Consider the following 18491-nt stretch of genomic DNA (forward strand, 5'->3'; position numbering starts at 1 on the left):
CAGGGTATATTCACCTCAGAGCTCCATCCTTCATGCCCACTGCTATAAATCGAACACTTCTACAGCTTAGCACATTCAATGAGGAGGAGATTATTCTCATCTGCTTTCTTTGTGTGAGGGTTATGCATCCTTTCCCGTCTCTCGTAAAACACAAAGCAGAGTGGCATTCAGGGGGGTGAGAGGTGTTGTTTTGTCAGCATACTGCTCTCAGACACTTCCACTAAGAGACTCAGGAGCCAGCTTTCCTAAGGAGCTTATCGAGCCTGTTAGCGTAATTTTCCTTCAGCAGTCATTCTTCATCAGATACAGTATATGTGCATAATTTTGCGCAAAAGTAAAAGCCATAATTGCACACTTTATTAGTTAGTCCGGTAGCACACCTAGTTAACTCTACAGTTTAGCAGATGTGGGATCATTTAAAAGTAAACAAACAATAAGCACTGTCACTTCGATTCTTACCCTGCAGTAAGGCCAACTTTGTGGATTGCTTTTGTATGAAAACGTTCTCTAAGTCCTGTACGTCTCTAAGATCTCTCTAAAAGTTTTTTGCTATTTCATGAAATCTAGTGGCAATAAAAAAGTTGCCCCATGATTATTGTTGCATGTACCATGAAATTGCCCGATGGAAGGTTAGAGCGATGTGAAGTGCTGACCAACGGGCTGAGGCCAGGTGTGCGGGCGGCTCGGTGCATTAATTGTCACCAAGCAGGAAACATCCAACATCTGCCTCGCTCACATATTGATCAGATGGACCACACTTAGCTTCAGCCTATAACGGTATTCATCCTGATCAATATTTCATTTTATCTGACTGACAAGTGTGAGACAAGGCCTCCCACACTGACAGGAACAAAGAAGACAAGCCAGGGATGTTAATGATGTGTCAATGTCTTTCGATTTCTTTAAACCAAGGTGTACTCTTAACTCCAAATACAAGCATGTTAGGCCTGTTTTCTTTTATGAATGAAAAAACAAAGCTTTGCTGCACATATATGAATGGTTGGTCTATTAGTGTGATGTTAATAAGCCACTTGGCACCTCCGAGAATACGAGAGGATGTCAATGGCTTTCAATTCAGAAGAGGAGTAAAGCGGTCAGGAACTTCAACTCCAAACAAATGCAGACAAGAGTACTTGTGAACCCATCTCACATCACTATACTGAACTTGTACAGTAAATCAGTTCGCTTCATTTTGGCTCCTTTGGGGAACAAAAAGAGAGACAAGAGGAACAAAGAGCAGAGGAGGAGTCAAAGTGTGAAAAGCCAAAGGGGAAAAACAAGAGCAAGATGGATGGATGTAGCTGATAATCTAACCCACACCCATACAGGTGCAAATCAATATCTTCCCCAGCTCCATCTGACCTTCACCTTACAGACAGCCCCCACAGAACAGAGAAAATGAGAGAGAGAGAGAAAGAGAGAGAGATAAATGAAGGGACCATCACAAGCTGTCAGCAGGCTCCATTCATGTGCCTAAGGGTCCCTTTGCTTCTCCAAAGGGAGAATTGAACGCTTACCTTGAAAAAGTGTCAGGCAACATTTTGTCCATTAGGATGGGGACAGGAGGAGGAAGGAAAAAAAACAAGAGTGAAAACAGAAGGATGTTATTACACTGGACAGAAAACAAAGAATCTGATAAACAAAGAACATTTTATGACTAAAAATGTTGCTGTTTTTAACTGAAAAATTAAACCCAAAGATCCCAAACCAACAACAAATGTATCCTGCTATTCAGTACCATTAATGTAGATATGAAGTTTACTGTGTCGTACAGCTCACTCGTTGTTGCAAACAATGGTTATAAACATGTTTCTTCATTAAGATGAACATTGAGGCTGATATTGGGGCTGTAATTTGTCAGTAATTTACCGTAAAACCGGAGGAGTCTTCATCCACAGCTGAAAATAATTCTTCAATCAAAGCAATATTTAGTCCTGTGGCTTTACTTTGAGCTAAAGCATCTGTGTTGATGGCCGTTTGTCGGACTTTTTGAGCCTTATAGTTCAGTCAAACTGTATACATGAGACCTGCATGTTTTTAGGGTTTCATGATGCTGGAGGAAGAACGTGCTTGAAGTTGTGTGCCTCAAGGTTCCCGACAAAAAGAGGGAAATCAGAAGTATTGAGTGGCAGACTGATGACACTTTTACACAGGGGGGGTTGACAAGAGATGAAGTTCATAAGAAATATACCGTAAGTCAAAATCTCAGGCTGTCAGTCAAATCTGTTTTTGCAGGCCGCGCTTTAAGCATTTTGGTAGTGTTTAAAATGACTAACACAAGGTGACTGTTGCTAATACTCGATCAGAATACACCAGGAGTCAGTGCTGAATACACAAGCATATCATAAAATACTTAACTTATACTCACTCTGCAATATTTAAGTTTCATGATTCCGTAAAAAAAAAAAAAAAGGGGGGGGGTGGGCCTTTTTGCTGTATCGATAGGACAACTTAAGGGAGCAAACGGTGAATGTGGGGAGGAGAGAGAAAAGGGAAAGGGATGGACATGGATCAAAGGGACAAAGCTGCTGTGATGCGTTCAGGAGGACTGTAGCTTCTGTACATGAGGTACCTACTCTACAGCGTGAACTTAAACAGATCCCACGTTTACCTCATTTCAACCTAGTCAGGAATGGCTTCAAAATGTTCTCCTGCTTTTTCTCAGCTGAAGAGAGACAGGAAATGGAGAAGAGAGTAGGGAAGACATGCAGCAAAGGGCCGAGGTTGGATTGAAACCCACAGCCGCTGCGCTGAGGATTAATGCCTCTGTACATGGGTCGCTCGTCATAACCACTAGGCTATCGGCGCCCCACTGCATTTTGTTTTTGTTTTATAGAAGTAGTTATAATATGGTTACTGTTTTGATGACATATTGATCAACACTTTATCTTTTTACATTAAAGTGCTGCATCCCTCTGACTCATGTCAGTGTCTCAATGGATTTCATGCCAATAAGAAAATATAGAATATGAGCAGCTTTATATTTTAGATATTGTTCAATTTCGAAACTTTTAACCACTATTTTAGGCTCGTTATGACCCAGGTTTCTCCCTCGCTCTAACTAATATCCACGTTAGAGCGCTGATTTTTAATCCAGTTTCTCAATCCTACTGGGTAATGACTGAGTGAGAGAGCTAAATGATTGGGACTGACTGAAGATAGGAGCTTTTTTTTTTTACAACAGGCAATATGATACGCTTCGTGTTCCAGCTTCCTACCCTCTAGTGATGACTCTGAGATATTTTAATTACCATAACGTTTTTCCTGGAGTTAATAACGCCATAAATAATTCAGGTTATCAAATCACTGATAACCACTGGGACAATAATGAGTGCAGTGGAGATGATACCACACCTCTCTGTGTGTCAGCTCAAATAAAAAACAACAACACAGGAATGAAACTCCTGCGGATGTTACTTTAATTACTCCTCAATTTGAAGTACCTGCTCTTCGTATGAATAAGTTATTACCACTAATTGACCATAGCTGGAGGCCTGAAGCATGGGATAGGACGGGATATAAGGAAGCTATAAACTGCATCACTTTATTTTCATGTGTATGTGTTGCTGTTTTAAAGCACATTAGTTTCAGATATGGATCTCTTCTCTCTCTTTTTTTAGTTTCTCTGTATCTGCATTGATCTGGTGTCTCTTATAATCCTGCTAATTGAACCTGGACTATAGATTTGCAGCAGTAATTACACCATCCACATATAATACAGTACATCACTTCTTATTAATAAGTGGCAGCAACCGGATTTACCTGCAGGCTGTTATATTTGTCGTCTCTCCGTCTCACTCTGTCTCATAATCAATCTCACTCTGCCCATTTATTCTTTCTCTGTTTTCTTCTCTTCTTCGCTTTCTGTGACTCTGTCATCACCCTGATCCTGCTGAAATCATATTTTTTTGGTTTACTAACTCATCTAATGTTCTGTATCTCCCCCCCCCCCCAGCTCCTGCAGAGTTCATTCAAGCTCCGCAGTCCCTCGCTCGGCCCGTCGGCACCACCGCCATCTTCACCTGCCAGGCCCAGGGCGAGCCTGAGCCCCAGCTCACCTGGCTGAAGAACGGGCAGATTCTGGAGCCGGGGGGACACGTCAAACTCAGGAACAACAACAGGTGAAAAGAATAAACACTTTTCCTGTACTCTAATGAAAATGTCTTCATAGAAGAAGAATATATATATAATTTAATAAGAGTGAGAAAAACATAATAAGTCCTGCCTCGTATTTAGTCAGCTTTTCGTGACACTTTCAGAAGTATTGCTAATAAAAAATGCCCTTTAAAGTGTTGCTAAGCAAAGAAATCAGCTCATGATACACCTGTTGTTTTATACACTGATCAAAAAAAAGCGGTTAAATCACAAATCACACAAAATCAGGAATCACAATTCATTCAGGAAACATCATGTACCTGGTTTACTTTTTAAATAGTTTTAGGGGAAATAGTTTTTTTTTAAAAAGTCTATAATAATTTATATTCTACAGGTTTACATCAACCAGGATGGAGATTTGCTTCAAGTGTTGTTCCAAGACTTCATTATTTCTCATTTCATTTTATTTTATTTATCAGAGGACAGTGTGCAATGACATCACTGTACAGATCATTTATAAATAGATGATGAAGTAACTTTTGGCTGTCAGGTTTGTACATTCTAATAGCTGTGTTTCCTCTATGCAGTAAGACACCTGTTTGTTCAGCTCTTACATTTTTTAGGACTCCCTGACGGAGCTTTTTCCTTCTGAAAAAAAAAAAACCCTGCAAAAAGTCTGGATCGAAATACATTACTTGAAAGATTATTAACATTTGCAGCCCCTATTTCTCTACACATCATCATCACAAAGTTGGACGCGACTCACAGAAATAACATGGATGTCAGTAATAATCACTGCTGCCTTGATCTGATCATTGGCTTCATCAAATGCTCAATTTCTCTGCCTCTCTGTTGCTGCTTACACGGCAGCTGCTTGAATTCACGCCTGCCAAGACATGAGCCTCAATTTATTTGTGCCTTTGTATGTGAGCAGTGTATTGACTAGATGTTGGATGCTTTCCCATGCCAGTCCCCAGGAATGTCATGAGGAGGAGGACCCCGCAATGAGCCCTGTTAGTTACCATTCTCAGCACTTAGATCAGGCTGGAAAGGCCTCCTGTTGTACTGAGTTACAGTTATGTAGGATTGGATGCTATTTTATAGAGCTGCTTCAGAACTTCTTTTCGCTCTGTTTTTTTTAATGATAATTTTAGGTCCATGAACTCGTTTGTTTGTTTCATATTTTTGTTTTGTTAAATTAGGCTTGGGATTAATAGCTCATAACAAATCACGTATAACTTTCTACTGTTTTCCTGCCCAGTATTTAAAGGCATTACTCAGAGAGGGAAAACACAAGTACCTTTTGCTAATTCTGCTTGGTGGGTGCTTGTAAACTAATGCACTCCATCCATCCTGCAAATGTGTTCTTGAGTAAAATTCTGTTCAGCTTAGCTGCACACAGCAAGTTCTATTTTTCCAGTTGACCCTGGCAGCCAACCACCCGTGCATGTTGTTATTATTCAGTGAGAGAAATATGAAGTGAATACATTAGATATGCACCGAAAAAATCAATACTTGCACTCCGTAGCAGTGAGTGAAGGGGGCAGACACCTCCATCGCTCACACACACTTTGGTCCACTCCCACTTGCCTCCACAAGTCTATATCAGTCAGGGAGATGGAGCGAGGAAACTAACAAAGGAGGAAAGAAGAGAGGGAAGAAATAAATAAAAAGGCCAGACATAAATGTAAAAAAAATAAAAAAGAGAAGAAAAATGAACTGGTGGTCAAAAGAGAAAATGATGAGTCGGCAGGAAGAACGAATGAGTAGAGAGAGAGAGAGCAGGGAGCATCACAGCGTTTCAACTTGCCACCATTAGTGATGGCTATAGACATGCTGTAATATGGATCTCATGCATCACAAAGCCCGCGCTGTGATTGGTTAAGGAGGCAGGCCTCAGCTTGAGATCTACCATTAGCTAATTAGCCCATAAACTCAGCTACTTGACCAGGAAATGCAGTCAGCCATTTAAAGAACAGAGCAGCTGTATGTACACATTAAGAACGTACACTGTGAGGAAAGCAGAAAGAAACACATTACAGTCTGATTCATTATCACCTTCTCCAATAGGAAATAAATGTAAATTACCTAAGTATCTATCTTACCCAAATACAAAGTGTTTCTATTTTTTCGTTAGCATCACCACAATTGATGGGAGTAATTGGGTTTGTTCCATCCAACCAGGAATTATTCCTATATTTAATTAAGGATTTTTTTTATTTATTTCTTCGATGAATCAGTTCGTTTTTAAGTCTACACATCAGAACATAGTGTGAAACATACATCACAGTTTATCAAGATCCACATGAGTGTTTATTGTCTGACCAAAAAGTCTGCACAACTAAAATTCTTGTTTTAGTTTCAATTGAGAATTTATTGCAGTTCTTTCTCTTATGGATCCACTAATTGATTACTGACAAACTGTTTCTACACGTCATGCAACAATTTCAAATCTAGGAAGGCGAGGGGTTTGGTGGACAGACGGCACAACAGAGACTAGGATCTTTGATGGCTTTTAGTCAACTAATAACCCGGGATGCAGGGACCAATTTATAGCCAAACTCATTGTCTTCTAAACTTGGATGTCATTAACGAACATTTGAGAGGGTTGATGTAGAACAACCATCCTCTAGGTTTAGAGGCAAGCATGCTCAACCATCGAGCTATAGCACCCTTGGAAATCTTAGTTGTATTTGCTTTTTTTTAAAGGGAGAGTCACACTCAGTTGAGTTTTACCTGAGGCCCAAAAAGCTATTTTGTAGAATTGAAAGGAAGGAATAGGAAAACTGGAAAACAGTAAAGCATGGGCCACATTTTACCCCCCAAACCATGCCAAAAGAACTGTAATGATATGCAAATGATATTCAGCAGCTCGGGGCTGCACAGTGATGCTGTTCTTACATATACAATAGACTATCTGATGGGGAAGCTCGGATATACAGTGAGTGCAAAATACAGAGGAAAAGGCATTTTAATTAATGTGTGTAGTGGGTATGACTGTGTGTGTGTGTGTGTGTGTGTGTGTGTGTGTGTGTGTGTGTGTGTGTGTGTGTGTGTGTGTGTTTGTTTGTTTGTTTGTGTAAAAATACACACATGCACATGCAGAGCCATCTCTCATGATGTTGACCTTCAAAAGCCAATCGGACAAGGGAAGGAAGGGGAATCGATTGTACATTTCATTCACACACACACACACACGCATGCACACACATTAATCAAAAAGCAAGTGAGCCTGTATGCGCACAAACAGCCCCGTAGTGCGTGCCACCATTAGTTTTTTGTGCACCCGCATAATCAAACATGAAAACGTGCAAACGTGTTGCCCATTCTTTCTCACGCACACACGCACACACACAAAACACACATGGAGGAGTGAAAGTGAAATTCTGTATAGGGTGAGATGCTGTCAGAGAGGAGCTGATTGGCTGCTTCCATGAACAAACGTTAGTGCTGTGGTTGAAGCTGTTTGTTTGCTCTCTCTCTCTCTCACACATCTCAACTGATCTTGATACACACAGACACACACTCGGACACACTCACACACACACACACACACACACACACACACACACACAGACTCAGACACACTCTCGCACACACAGTATTGGTACCTTGTTCATTATTGGCCACTGCTGACCAGGCTCATGTGAAACATGCTTTCATGGCTATTTGAAGCCTCTGTGAGGGCTGCTGCTAATTATGCAGAAGGACTCGGCTCTCTCTTAAGGCTTTAAAGCTGACACATGTAATCATCCGACAAGTACGACCTGTGATCTAACACCACACACTGTAAAAGGTTAAAACGGAACTGTTCTGCAATAAATGTGTTTCTGTAGTCTATGATAACTAAAATTGACATTCACCCTACAGATGAATGGAGGTATAAGAACTAGATCCGATGAGTTTTTTTTTATTTACTCCATTTCTTTAAATCATTTGGAAAACTTAAAACCCTTTTGCCCTGGTGCGTGTAGACCTTTAGAGTTGTAGTAAAGAAATCAACATGTTTGAAGTGTGTGTAAGCGCCTTGGTGTGTCTTGTAATTAATGGCCAACATCTGAGGGAACAGGCTACCACACAAATCTGGACATTTCGTTGCAAATCCTTTCAAAGGGTTTTTTTTTTCTTCTCCTCTCTTTTTTCCCCATTTCTCCACCAAGTCCTGCCTTTCTTGTTTGCGGCCCCTCTCTGCGCCCCACGTCCCCCCTTTCCTGCCTCCATTACGGCGAGCTGGGGCCTGGGCATTGGCCTTGAACTCTGACCCTGCCTGTAATCAGTCATATCCCTGGGCCCTTCCCTCCTCTCAGGACACAGACAGCTTATTGCTCCTCCCCTCCCCTTCCCCACCTCTTCCTCCTGTTCTCTCTTTGTCCCCGTTTTTTTTTTTCTTCCCCTTTCTCTCTTGTGGGATCATGAACGGCCCTGCTGTCTGTTGACGGGGCGCTGCTCAGAGACAACAGAGAGTAAACACAGCCTCTGCAGCCAAACAACAGGCCCAAAGGCTCGGCTGGCAGCCACTCCCCTGGCCCTCGGCCTTATCTATCAATCTGTGAAATGACCTCGAATTGATGAGTAAATGATGGTGTCAACCTGTCAAGACAGGATAGCTTGGCTTTGGTGCTCATGTGAGACGAGCAAACAGCCTGAATTCAGGCCATGGTCCTCCCAGACCTCTTCTTCTCTCTTTACTCAAACTTTCTGTCCTCCCTTTTCCTCACTCATTGAATGGATCTGTGGTGGTCCTGCTCTGTTGCTGCATATTGATGAAGATGGATTTATTATAAAACTTGAGACCACACAAACTGATGGAAAAAGTCTTTTAAAAATCTATTGGGAGTCATTTGCAATCTGACTGATATTTTTTATTTTTTTACTTGAATTTGTGTAGATCTTGTACCAGTTGGTCTTAATAAATTCTTTATACATACCTTAATGATATGATTCAACCTGAATCCAGTTTCTCTAAACATCCTCCAGCTCTCTCTTAGGAAATATCCTGGCACAGGAAAGAATCTGGTCTACTGTGTATATCCAGCTGCTGCAACAGAACAGAGCCAAATAATATTTAGAAAGTATCTGCTTACTACAAGAAGAAAATACCAAAATTAAACTGAGAAACAATTAAGTTAGATCCAAAAAGATTCAAACACTATCATCTAAAAGTTGAAGTAAAAATGTTTTTATATTGCAAATATTATTAGGTTTTAAATGGATATCAACAGTGTTCATTAATTTATATTAATTTGCTTCTCTTTCTCTTGAAATATTCTGATACTCTGAACTGTTGAAACAACTTGAACTTTTATCCTGTAAGTTAGAAAGTTTGACTGCAGGTGTTGAATTTCGTAACCTACATGTCAGCAGGATCTGTTGGCGTGTATCTGGCTTGGCATGTATATCTGTGTGTGTGTGTGTGTGTGTGTGTGATCATGTGTGTGTGTGACTGGGCATACATGTTGTTTGAAAGCTACTGTACCTGCGGAAACAAGCAACGCCTTGTGAAATGTCCTTGCCTTTCCCTCTCACACACTCAGGGGGCCCGTCCAGGCCCCCGGGAGCATTGGGGAGTGCGTCCCTGTGGGCCTCTTTGCTGCGTCTGGTGCGGCTGTCTGTCTGCAAACACTCCATCCATCGCTGATATGAAAGGCTGTCAGAAACGTGATGGTTGAGTAGTGAGCTGAGAGCTGCCGACTGCTGCCACCTCTGGGGTCAGAGGTGAGATTGGCTCAGAGAGGGTGAAATACAGAGGGCCTCTTTGACCTGATAATTATCCAGATTGAATCCACCTGACAGACCGGGGAGAATAATAACTCCTCCACCTGGCAGCCTATTCTGACCTAGATTAGAAAAACGTACAGTAATTGTATCCTGGCGCATCAATTTTGAAAAGGAAATGGAATGATTCACTTCCCATCCTGCCCGCTGACCCAGAGGAGATCTTCGCTGTCCTAACAAATCCATCCGTACAAACTGCAACGAGGTCAGCGCTGTCTGTCGAGAGCTGAAATGCCACTGTTCTCATGTTCCATTTTCCCGGTCCAGAAGGTGACTGTGACAGACCAGGTACAACGCAAAGGGCTCATGTGTTGTTCTTTCAATGAATTGCATGTTCCTCCTCGTGGGATCGTCCCGGCATTTCTAATTAATTCTGATTTAATACACAGAGGATCCAACCTGTCAGTCAAAAAAGGATGGCAATCTGTTTGACAAGTTTTTACAAACCGAGACTGACAGACTACCAGGATCCTTCAGGATATTTTTACCTCCTGTGGCATTCAATTTGACCGTTTCAACTAAAGGCACGGCATCAGAACTAGAGGCCATAATGGTTTTCTACCCTTTACTTGAAAAAATGCTTCTGATCTCTTAAAATGTCATGACTTAAGGCTACGCCATCTCAAACATAGAGAAAATGGACAAAGCTCCATCTGAAGCCTTTCCATATTCCCAAGGCAGTCATTATTTGTGTTTGCTACCACTTTTCTCCTACACATATTATACCCTAAACACAGCAGAAATGGCCTTGGTGTGAAAGTAGCATGAAAACATGTTTCGCGCCACAAGGCTTCATTTCCATAGTATGGTTAAACGTTTTATTTTTCCTTTTGCCTTAAGACAAACACATCGAGAGGAGGGGATTCAGTATTCTGGTCTAATAACGCCTACTCAACATGCATACAAAAGGACTACACACACACAGTGCATGTCTTGTGTTTCTTCTATAACAGCAGACAGACCAGGTTAGGGGGAAGATTCCAGTAGAGAGATGACAGAGAGAAGAGTGATGGAGGTGCGATGAAAACGAGAGATGGTAAAAGAGAGAGATGATGGAGTGAAGTTACTGAGAGAAATGATTGTCTTTATGTTGGAGGGTGTGTGTGTGTGTCTGTGTGTGAGTTCGTGCTGTACACACATGGACCGATGAAAGACTTTACTGATGAAGAAAATGACATTTATCTTCCTTTTTCGATGGATACTAGACTGGTCGTAGTGAATGTATTATGAGTATACAGTGATTTTCTTTTTTGGTTCAGCAGAATATAAAACAAAACGAGTTATTATATATTTAAGATTCTTTTGAATGCTGTTTCTCAAGTTAAGATACATCTATTTTACTGATTGTCAGACAGACTCCACAGTTTTATTTATATCTCTTCAACTGTCGTCTTTGACATTTTAATTAACGTGCAACACAGTAGGTGTGTAACACATTTCAATGAGAATGAAAACACATTTTCCTCATATAACTGGTTGTCAAGATTTTGTGAGCAAATGATTCTAATGATAATGTGTTAAATCTGCCACCTGTAGGGCTATAGCAATGAGATCAATTAACATGGTCGTACCTCAGTGGACACAAGTCTGACCAGCCGGTTTAAAATACATCTCTGCCTTAACAGAGGGAGCACAAAGAGTGAACGACTTCTTCTTGTTCAACTCTTCAACTGTAAGGTCACACTCTGAAGAAAGTAGCGCTTTAGAATCCTACTTTGGCACATTTAACCGTAAATATTTTTACATTTGTGACATTTTGAATAACAAATATATTTCTACAGGCTCAAATCCTGTCGCTGTCTTGAAAGTCAAACATCTACTTTCCCATCTTACTTTCCCTCTCTCTGCCCCTCCTCTTCCTCCTTTCCTCTCCTCGTCCTCTCACAGCACACTGACGATATACGGTATCAGCCAGGACGATGAGGCGATCTACCAGTGTATTGCTGAGAACAGCGCCGGCTCCACACAGGCCAGCGCCCGCCTCACAGTACTGTGGGCTGATGGACTGCCCGGTGTGCCCAGTAATGTGCAGGCGGAGGCCCTCTCACCCACAACCATCCAGGTGTCCTGGAGGGAGCCCGATCAAAACACTCAGGACATCATCGGCTACGTGCTTCATATCCGCAGAACCTCAGGTGAGAAGAGATACATCTGCATAGAAATAAATCAGTAATATTCTAACATGAAATAAGTGCCAGTACTTATTTAAATGACTGCAATTAAAGCATTTCAAGTTCAGGTCACAAACTGAATGTTGGTTAGTATTTTGAACTGGCCCCAGAAAAATATGACTCATCAAGTGTCTAAATTGCAACGTATGAAAATAATTTTAAAAGCATCACTTGACATCAGATGTCAACAAATATTTTTAAAACCAACCTTCCTATCAAACAACTGTGAGTGTGATCAGTGCTACAGTAGTGTCTCCACACTCCAACAGTGATAAGGATAATTAAAAAAACCTTCTTAATTTCAGATTTTCTTGCCTTGGGGTTCATATCTGTGGATGTGGTGCTCCCTGTGTGATCATACATGCTCATGTGCCTGCTTGTTTATGTGCATGCAGTGTGCTTTTTACGGCTTTTGGCAGGTGTATGTATGTGTGTATTTCTTTGTGTGGTAAGATTCTCATGGAGCCAGCTGCCGGCTCTCCTCAGTAGTTCTATTGGATGGATAATTAAGGGCCCCGGGGGCCAACCAATAGGGTGTGCTGTAATTACCGTTCCAGGAAAGCATGGACCGATGGGTTGGGAGGCTGGAGGTAGATCGTGGTTATGGTTGGTTGTCTCTGGATTAAGAGCAATAAAATGCTTTAACACGTCCTTTATAACTCCCACTTCTACCTCTTCCATCTCTACACTCCACCCCTGCAATTCAGGCTTTCAGGCTCCCAGGGCCAAACTAGATTAGCTATTACCTAACATTGCTGCTCTGATAAAGCAGGAAAATTGGCAATAACCATAAAATCATGACAGAAACTGTTTGTATTTATTGTCTCCTTTCTTGATGGTATTTTCCATCCTTTTAATGCCTTTCTCTTCATTTCTCTCCTGTTTTTTCTCCCATTTATGTTTCCTCTGCCCACCCTCCCCCTGGTTTTCTATCACCAACTTCTTGTATGTTGCTCCATCATTCCTCTTTCAGACCCTGTGGAGATGGAGTATGAGGAGGCTGTCAGCAAGGTGACGCTGCAGCAGATCATCAGGGACCTGGAGCCCTCCACCAGCTACACCTTCTACGTCAAGGCCTACACTTCCCACGGGGCCAGCAAACCATCGGACAGTGCAACCGAGAGCACTCATGGGGAAGGTGAGCTGGAGGCACAAACACACACACTGTCACCCAAGAGGATTAATTTTACCAATGATAAACATGCATAGAAATGTGCAATAGAGAGGCATATCTAAGTGAGTGAAAAACTATAGATTTTGAGCATAAAGAATAAAAAATTGTGAAAGAATTGTGCATAAACAGTAGATAACCTGGGAATAGTTAACTTATCTTTATTGCTTTTATAGGTATTCAAAGATTATGATGATGTTTTAATAAAACCACATTTGGTTCTTTATATTCCTTCTCAGTTCAGGATGGTTTTTAAACTAATATAAAAACATCTAATATTAATCTGTGGTACACTCATTAAGATGTATTTTGTCCGATTTTGTACAATTTAAATGATGATAGATCATTTTGTTTTGTTGTCCTCTTAACCTTTTTTGTGCATTAATGGTTTTGTAATGTTTGGTGCCTCTGACACTATGTCGTTGTTCCGCTATGGCTTCATAAGTCTATGTTGTGTTGCAGTTCCAGCACCTCCTTCCCTCTACACCAAGGTTGTGAACGGCAGTGTTGTACAAGCGACATGGGAACCTTCCTCCAAGATGGGCCAACATCAAGGCTTCAGACTGTTTTACAGACGGGCCCACACACCTATGTTTACTGGTCCCATCGACTTTCCCCGCAACGTCACCCAGTACAACATCACTCAGCTGGGTGAGACAAGAGGACTACAACAACATGTGACAGAAAAAAAATTGTTTTTATACAACTGACCTGGTTCTGATTCTCATGTTTAATATTGTAATCTGTAAACAAGCATCTCAGATCTCTTCATTCATTGAACTGCGCAAAAATAAACCAGGACTTAAACACCTTAGAGAAGCACTTAGAAGACATTCAGGAAGCTTTCTTCTATTCATTTCAGAAAGAAAAGTGAAACTCTTCTGAATATCAGTAGAATAAGTTTTCTAAAAACAGACCGACATGCATCACTTCTGTTTCACTGTCTTAATATCTCTCTCTGTCCTTTTGTCCAGATCCTTCCCTGGTCTATGAAATAAAGCTGATTGCGTACAACCAACATGGAGATGGCAATGCCACTGTGCGATTTGTTTCACTTCGGGAGGCATTGGAGAAATCTGGTAACTATTTGACACACCTAAACACAGCCACATAAAGCTACACAGTGTCCCACATCACTGCAGTGCATTAAATGTCTGTGTCTCACAGATGTGACACAGGATGTGTGTCATCCTGTGTCAGAAGAAGTCGAGCTGACAGTTTACGTCTCTCACATACTTTGTCATAGGAACTCACAAGTACACATCTCCCTGACACGGGTTTGTTTCTTTGTGTTCTTTGTCTCCTCAGTGTTGGATGTCCCATGTGACTGTGGGAAAGATGAACAGAGCAAAACTTCCACAACAGGCATCATAATCGGTATTCACATCGGAGTCACCTGCATCATCTTCTGTGTGCTCTTCCTTGCCTTCAGCTATCGCGGCAGGTCAGTTAAAGCCGTTGAAACAACTTGCTAACAACATTGTTGTTCATTTCAGTCAGTACTGTAATGTGTATGCAGCTGACAAGTGTCCTATGCACGTGTGTTCATGCAATCTCCAGGTTAATGATGTGTAAGACGGTTCAGGCCACGCCTCAGGCGGGGCACAGCGCCGTGCTGGAATCCTCTTCCTCTTCCCAGGGGGCCTCTGGGCTGAATGGAGCTGCCAGGAGAGAGATGGAGGTCAACGGCAGCTCAGTGGGAAAGAAAGTGGTCGACAGCAACGAACTGGAGAGACTTTTCACTCGACCAAACACACAAGACACATGCATGGTAAGGCCTTGTAGTGACATATAAGAAGATAAGAGATAAGATAAGAGAAATGCAAGTGTTATCAGAGATTCATTTCACACAAATGTTTATACAAAACAATGTAGTGATTTTTTCTTTTCAACTTGGGAGTTTAGTTTTGAGAGCATCTGTTCTCTCTACGGGGAGCAAAATTACAATCCCGACTGTCTCTCTTTAGCAGCCACCTCACTTCTGTTATCTCAGAAGTTATTATGGTGAGTGCAATGTTAACCATGACGGATAAAAGTGATGCATGGAGCTGTAAAAAACAATAAACACCAAAAGATTTGTAGTGTAAATAAGGAACTAAGAACGTCTTTTACAGTATACAAAAATACATGTTTAAATATGACCTACATGTTTTTGCACTTTTAAAAATATCTTATGACTTTAAAAAAAAAAACACAGAACTAAGGAAGAATTATGTGTTCTTCCCCTACCAGAGCGTACATAAAAGCAACACTGAAATTACTTTAACTTATTATGAATTCATTATTTCTCAAACAATTAGGCAATTCAAAAAATGTAGTACTCGTGAGACAACAGCTACAGCAGAAACAATACAACGCTATTAAAGCTGTGGTTGTGTAGGCAGAAGATGCCTCTAATAGAGAGTCTCTATGGCACTCTATTTAATGACTATTGTTCGCATGTGTTCTCAGTCTGACTCCTACGCGCTGAACGACACCCAGCTGTCCATGATACCACTGGACGAGTTCGCAGTGGAGCGAGAGACGCAGTTCCAGGAGCCTCCTGCAGCAGGAGCGAGTCGGAAGGACCAAGGCTAATCACGTATGAAGGCCATTTCACAAGACGCTGTCCACAGTGTCTACATAGACTCTACTCTCACTCAGGTTGACAATTTTTCCTTTCAAAGTAGTTTTTCCTTTTGTGCAAAAGATGTTTTTTTATTGGTAAGTTAAGAATATCTAGAGGATCTAGGACTGTATGTCAGAGTGTTGTTGTTTTTTTTTGGCCTGAGGTTTCAAAGAGCTCTCCTCTGATTGGACGGCTGTTTCGAGCCAAGCAGGCCATATTTTATTTTTTTTATTTGTACGATTTGGTTTAATTTTCTGGTGTTAGGCAGCACACAGAATAGAAGCCCCAGAATGTCCTTGTTATACAATGATGCTTTTATTTTCAGTTTATAAATATATATATACACATATATATATATATATATATCTTTATTACCTATATGTCAAAGTGGATTTAAGTTATTGGTCTTATCTCTACGTTTCTGTGGATGTCAAAGACTCCTGCTGCCTGCTTACACCTACCAATGATTCCACCTTCTCGCTCGCGGAAGACCTCAGCCTTCGTCCAGGGATTGGATAGATTCTCAGTCTCAGGACATTGTTTCAGTGATATCAACGTTTTGTATGATTTCTCGGCCTTCATACAGACACTAGCCTTGGCTGTGTGAACCTTACGACTCAACAAAAACCTACCTCAGCCGGAATGAATGTGTTGCGGGAAGCTTTTAGGGACATAACCTTCCCGGTTCTCACAAATTTACTTTACACGCGGAGGGACTGAAGAATTACAAGATCAGGTGCCGCACTACCTCAGATGTCAAAAATCGTCCCTCTTTCTCTTGCTTGTCAAAGCAAAACAAAAAAAACAAAAAAATCAAACAAAAAAAGATGATCCAACATAAAGCACTTCCAAATGCTGAAGTTAATGTTCTACCTCAAGATAACAAAGTTAATGTTGTCGCTGTTATTGTTGTTGTTGTTTGTCTGTTTATTGCATAATGAATACCCCTCTTTTCTCCTTCTGGGAAACTTCCTTCTGTTGATGGAAACCTTGTTTGTAGATCCGTCAGTACCTCATGCCGGTTGGCAGACTAATAACACTGTTGTATGAGTTACAGTATCTTGCAAATGTGTTTGAATTATGCTGTTCCATTATGGGTTTTTTTTTTTTACATTATATATCACTCAAATGAACATTTTCAGGGGAGGAGGGGGGCGTTAGATGTAGTTGCTTCAGTTGAGTAACGATCATTTGAAATACACTGCATTGCTAATGATATTTTCAGGACTATTTACTGCTAAATGAGACATCACGCAGAATGTCTAATTGGACAAATAATATAACGTACAGACATCATGTGTGTGTTTAAAATGAGTGCTATGAATGAGGTCTGTGTGTGTTTGTGTGAGATATGTTTAATGGATTGAATGACTGTTTCATATATATGATGTTTGTAAAACAAGATGAAAATGAAGCACAAATCTCATCACCATATTCTCCTATTGTTGGTGTGATGATTTAAAGGAACAGTCTGACCTTTTTGGAAATATTCTTAATGGTTTTCTTGTTCACTTAAAGCCGGTAGGTGTTTATCCTCTACTTTGCATTAACCATATGACATAATTATATAAGCATCACGGTTTGAGTGCAGATATAACCTGTTGATCATGAGCGCTATAAGAGGAGCTGCTACGCTGATTTTTAAGCAAAAGATAGAGCCAGACTAGCTGCATCCTTTTCATGAAGCCTAATGCTAAGCTAAGCTAATTGATTAGTACCGCTCACATGTTTGTATGTTAAAAAATATAAATATGCAAACAGATAGCTTAGCTTTGCCTGAAGACTGGAAAAGGAGGAAATGGTAACAGTAACAAAAATGAAACAAATTATTGATTTATATACTTTATACTTCTGAGTATCAAAATAGAAAACTCACTGTTGTACAGGGGTTAAACTTACACACAGCTTACAGTCAGCTTGATTCTCTGGTGGTTGCCTGGTTACTTATATTCTCTTATAATATCGATCTTCTCAAACTTTCAACTAGAGAGAAAATAAAATAAGCATATTTCCATAATGATCGGCTATTCTTTGTATTTAAAGTGGCAGCAGTGTATTTCAGACTTATTCTGAATATTTGTTACTGAAGTGGTCTTGTTTTGTTTATTTGTTTTGTTTTTTCTCGTCACATTACTTGCCTCCTTTTTAAAGTTTTAGCCTTCTGACATCTGTGCCCAGGAGACATGACAGTTGCTGATAATGCTTGACTATTGTTACTCTCTTCCCAAAACCACAATTGCTGCTCAGCCTTCTCCCTCCTGTCAACACTGACTAGTTAAAGGTGCTTCAGGAACACCGTGTTTATGATAATGCTAGGTGATGACGGGCACACTCGCAGAGAGCTGGCTGAGGGAGACAGAAAGTCGTTGGGGCGACTCTTCGATCACAGGGCTTCTCTCTGCGGCTCTCTGCGCTTTGCCGTCACATACTGTACACCACTTGCTGTGATGCATTGTTATGGTTACCTACCTCAACCCTATTTTTGGCCTTCATCTCAGGTCTTAATGAAGGAAACAGACAGATTATGAAATATGGAGTACAGGAATATACACACACATTTATATATATATATATATAGAGAGAGAGAGAGAGAAATGTATATACTGCAATTTACGACACATGCTGGAGACAGGACACAAACACACACATGGAGGGAGAACTTTTTAGGACC

At 40.9% G+C, this 18491-nt stretch overlaps 1 protein-coding gene across 1 annotated transcript in view; it reads left to right on the top strand.

Annotated features, from left to right (window-relative positions):
- The window catches only part of igdcc3 (immunoglobulin superfamily, DCC subclass, member 3), a 54602-nt gene extending 37276 nt beyond the window's left edge, over positions 1–17326 (top strand). The window contains exons 7-14 of the mRNA XM_061036970.1: positions 3956–4121; positions 11758–12005; positions 13015–13179; positions 13675–13863; positions 14187–14291; positions 14521–14656; positions 14773–14983; positions 15664–17326. Of these exons, the coding sequence (XP_060892953.1) occupies positions 3956–4121; positions 11758–12005; positions 13015–13179; positions 13675–13863; positions 14187–14291; positions 14521–14656; positions 14773–14983; positions 15664–15789 (1346 nt within the window). The 3' untranslated portion in view covers positions 15790–17326. The remainder of the gene's footprint in view (positions 1–3955; positions 4122–11757; positions 12006–13014; positions 13180–13674; positions 13864–14186; positions 14292–14520; positions 14657–14772; positions 14984–15663) is intronic.
- Positions 17327–18491: the final 1165 nt, after the last annotated feature.

This window comes from Labrus mixtus, chromosome 1 (genome assembly GCF_963584025.1).
Source record: "Labrus mixtus chromosome 1, fLabMix1.1, whole genome shotgun sequence".
NCBI classification, from domain to species: domain Eukaryota; kingdom Metazoa; phylum Chordata; class Actinopteri; order Labriformes; family Labridae; genus Labrus; species Labrus mixtus.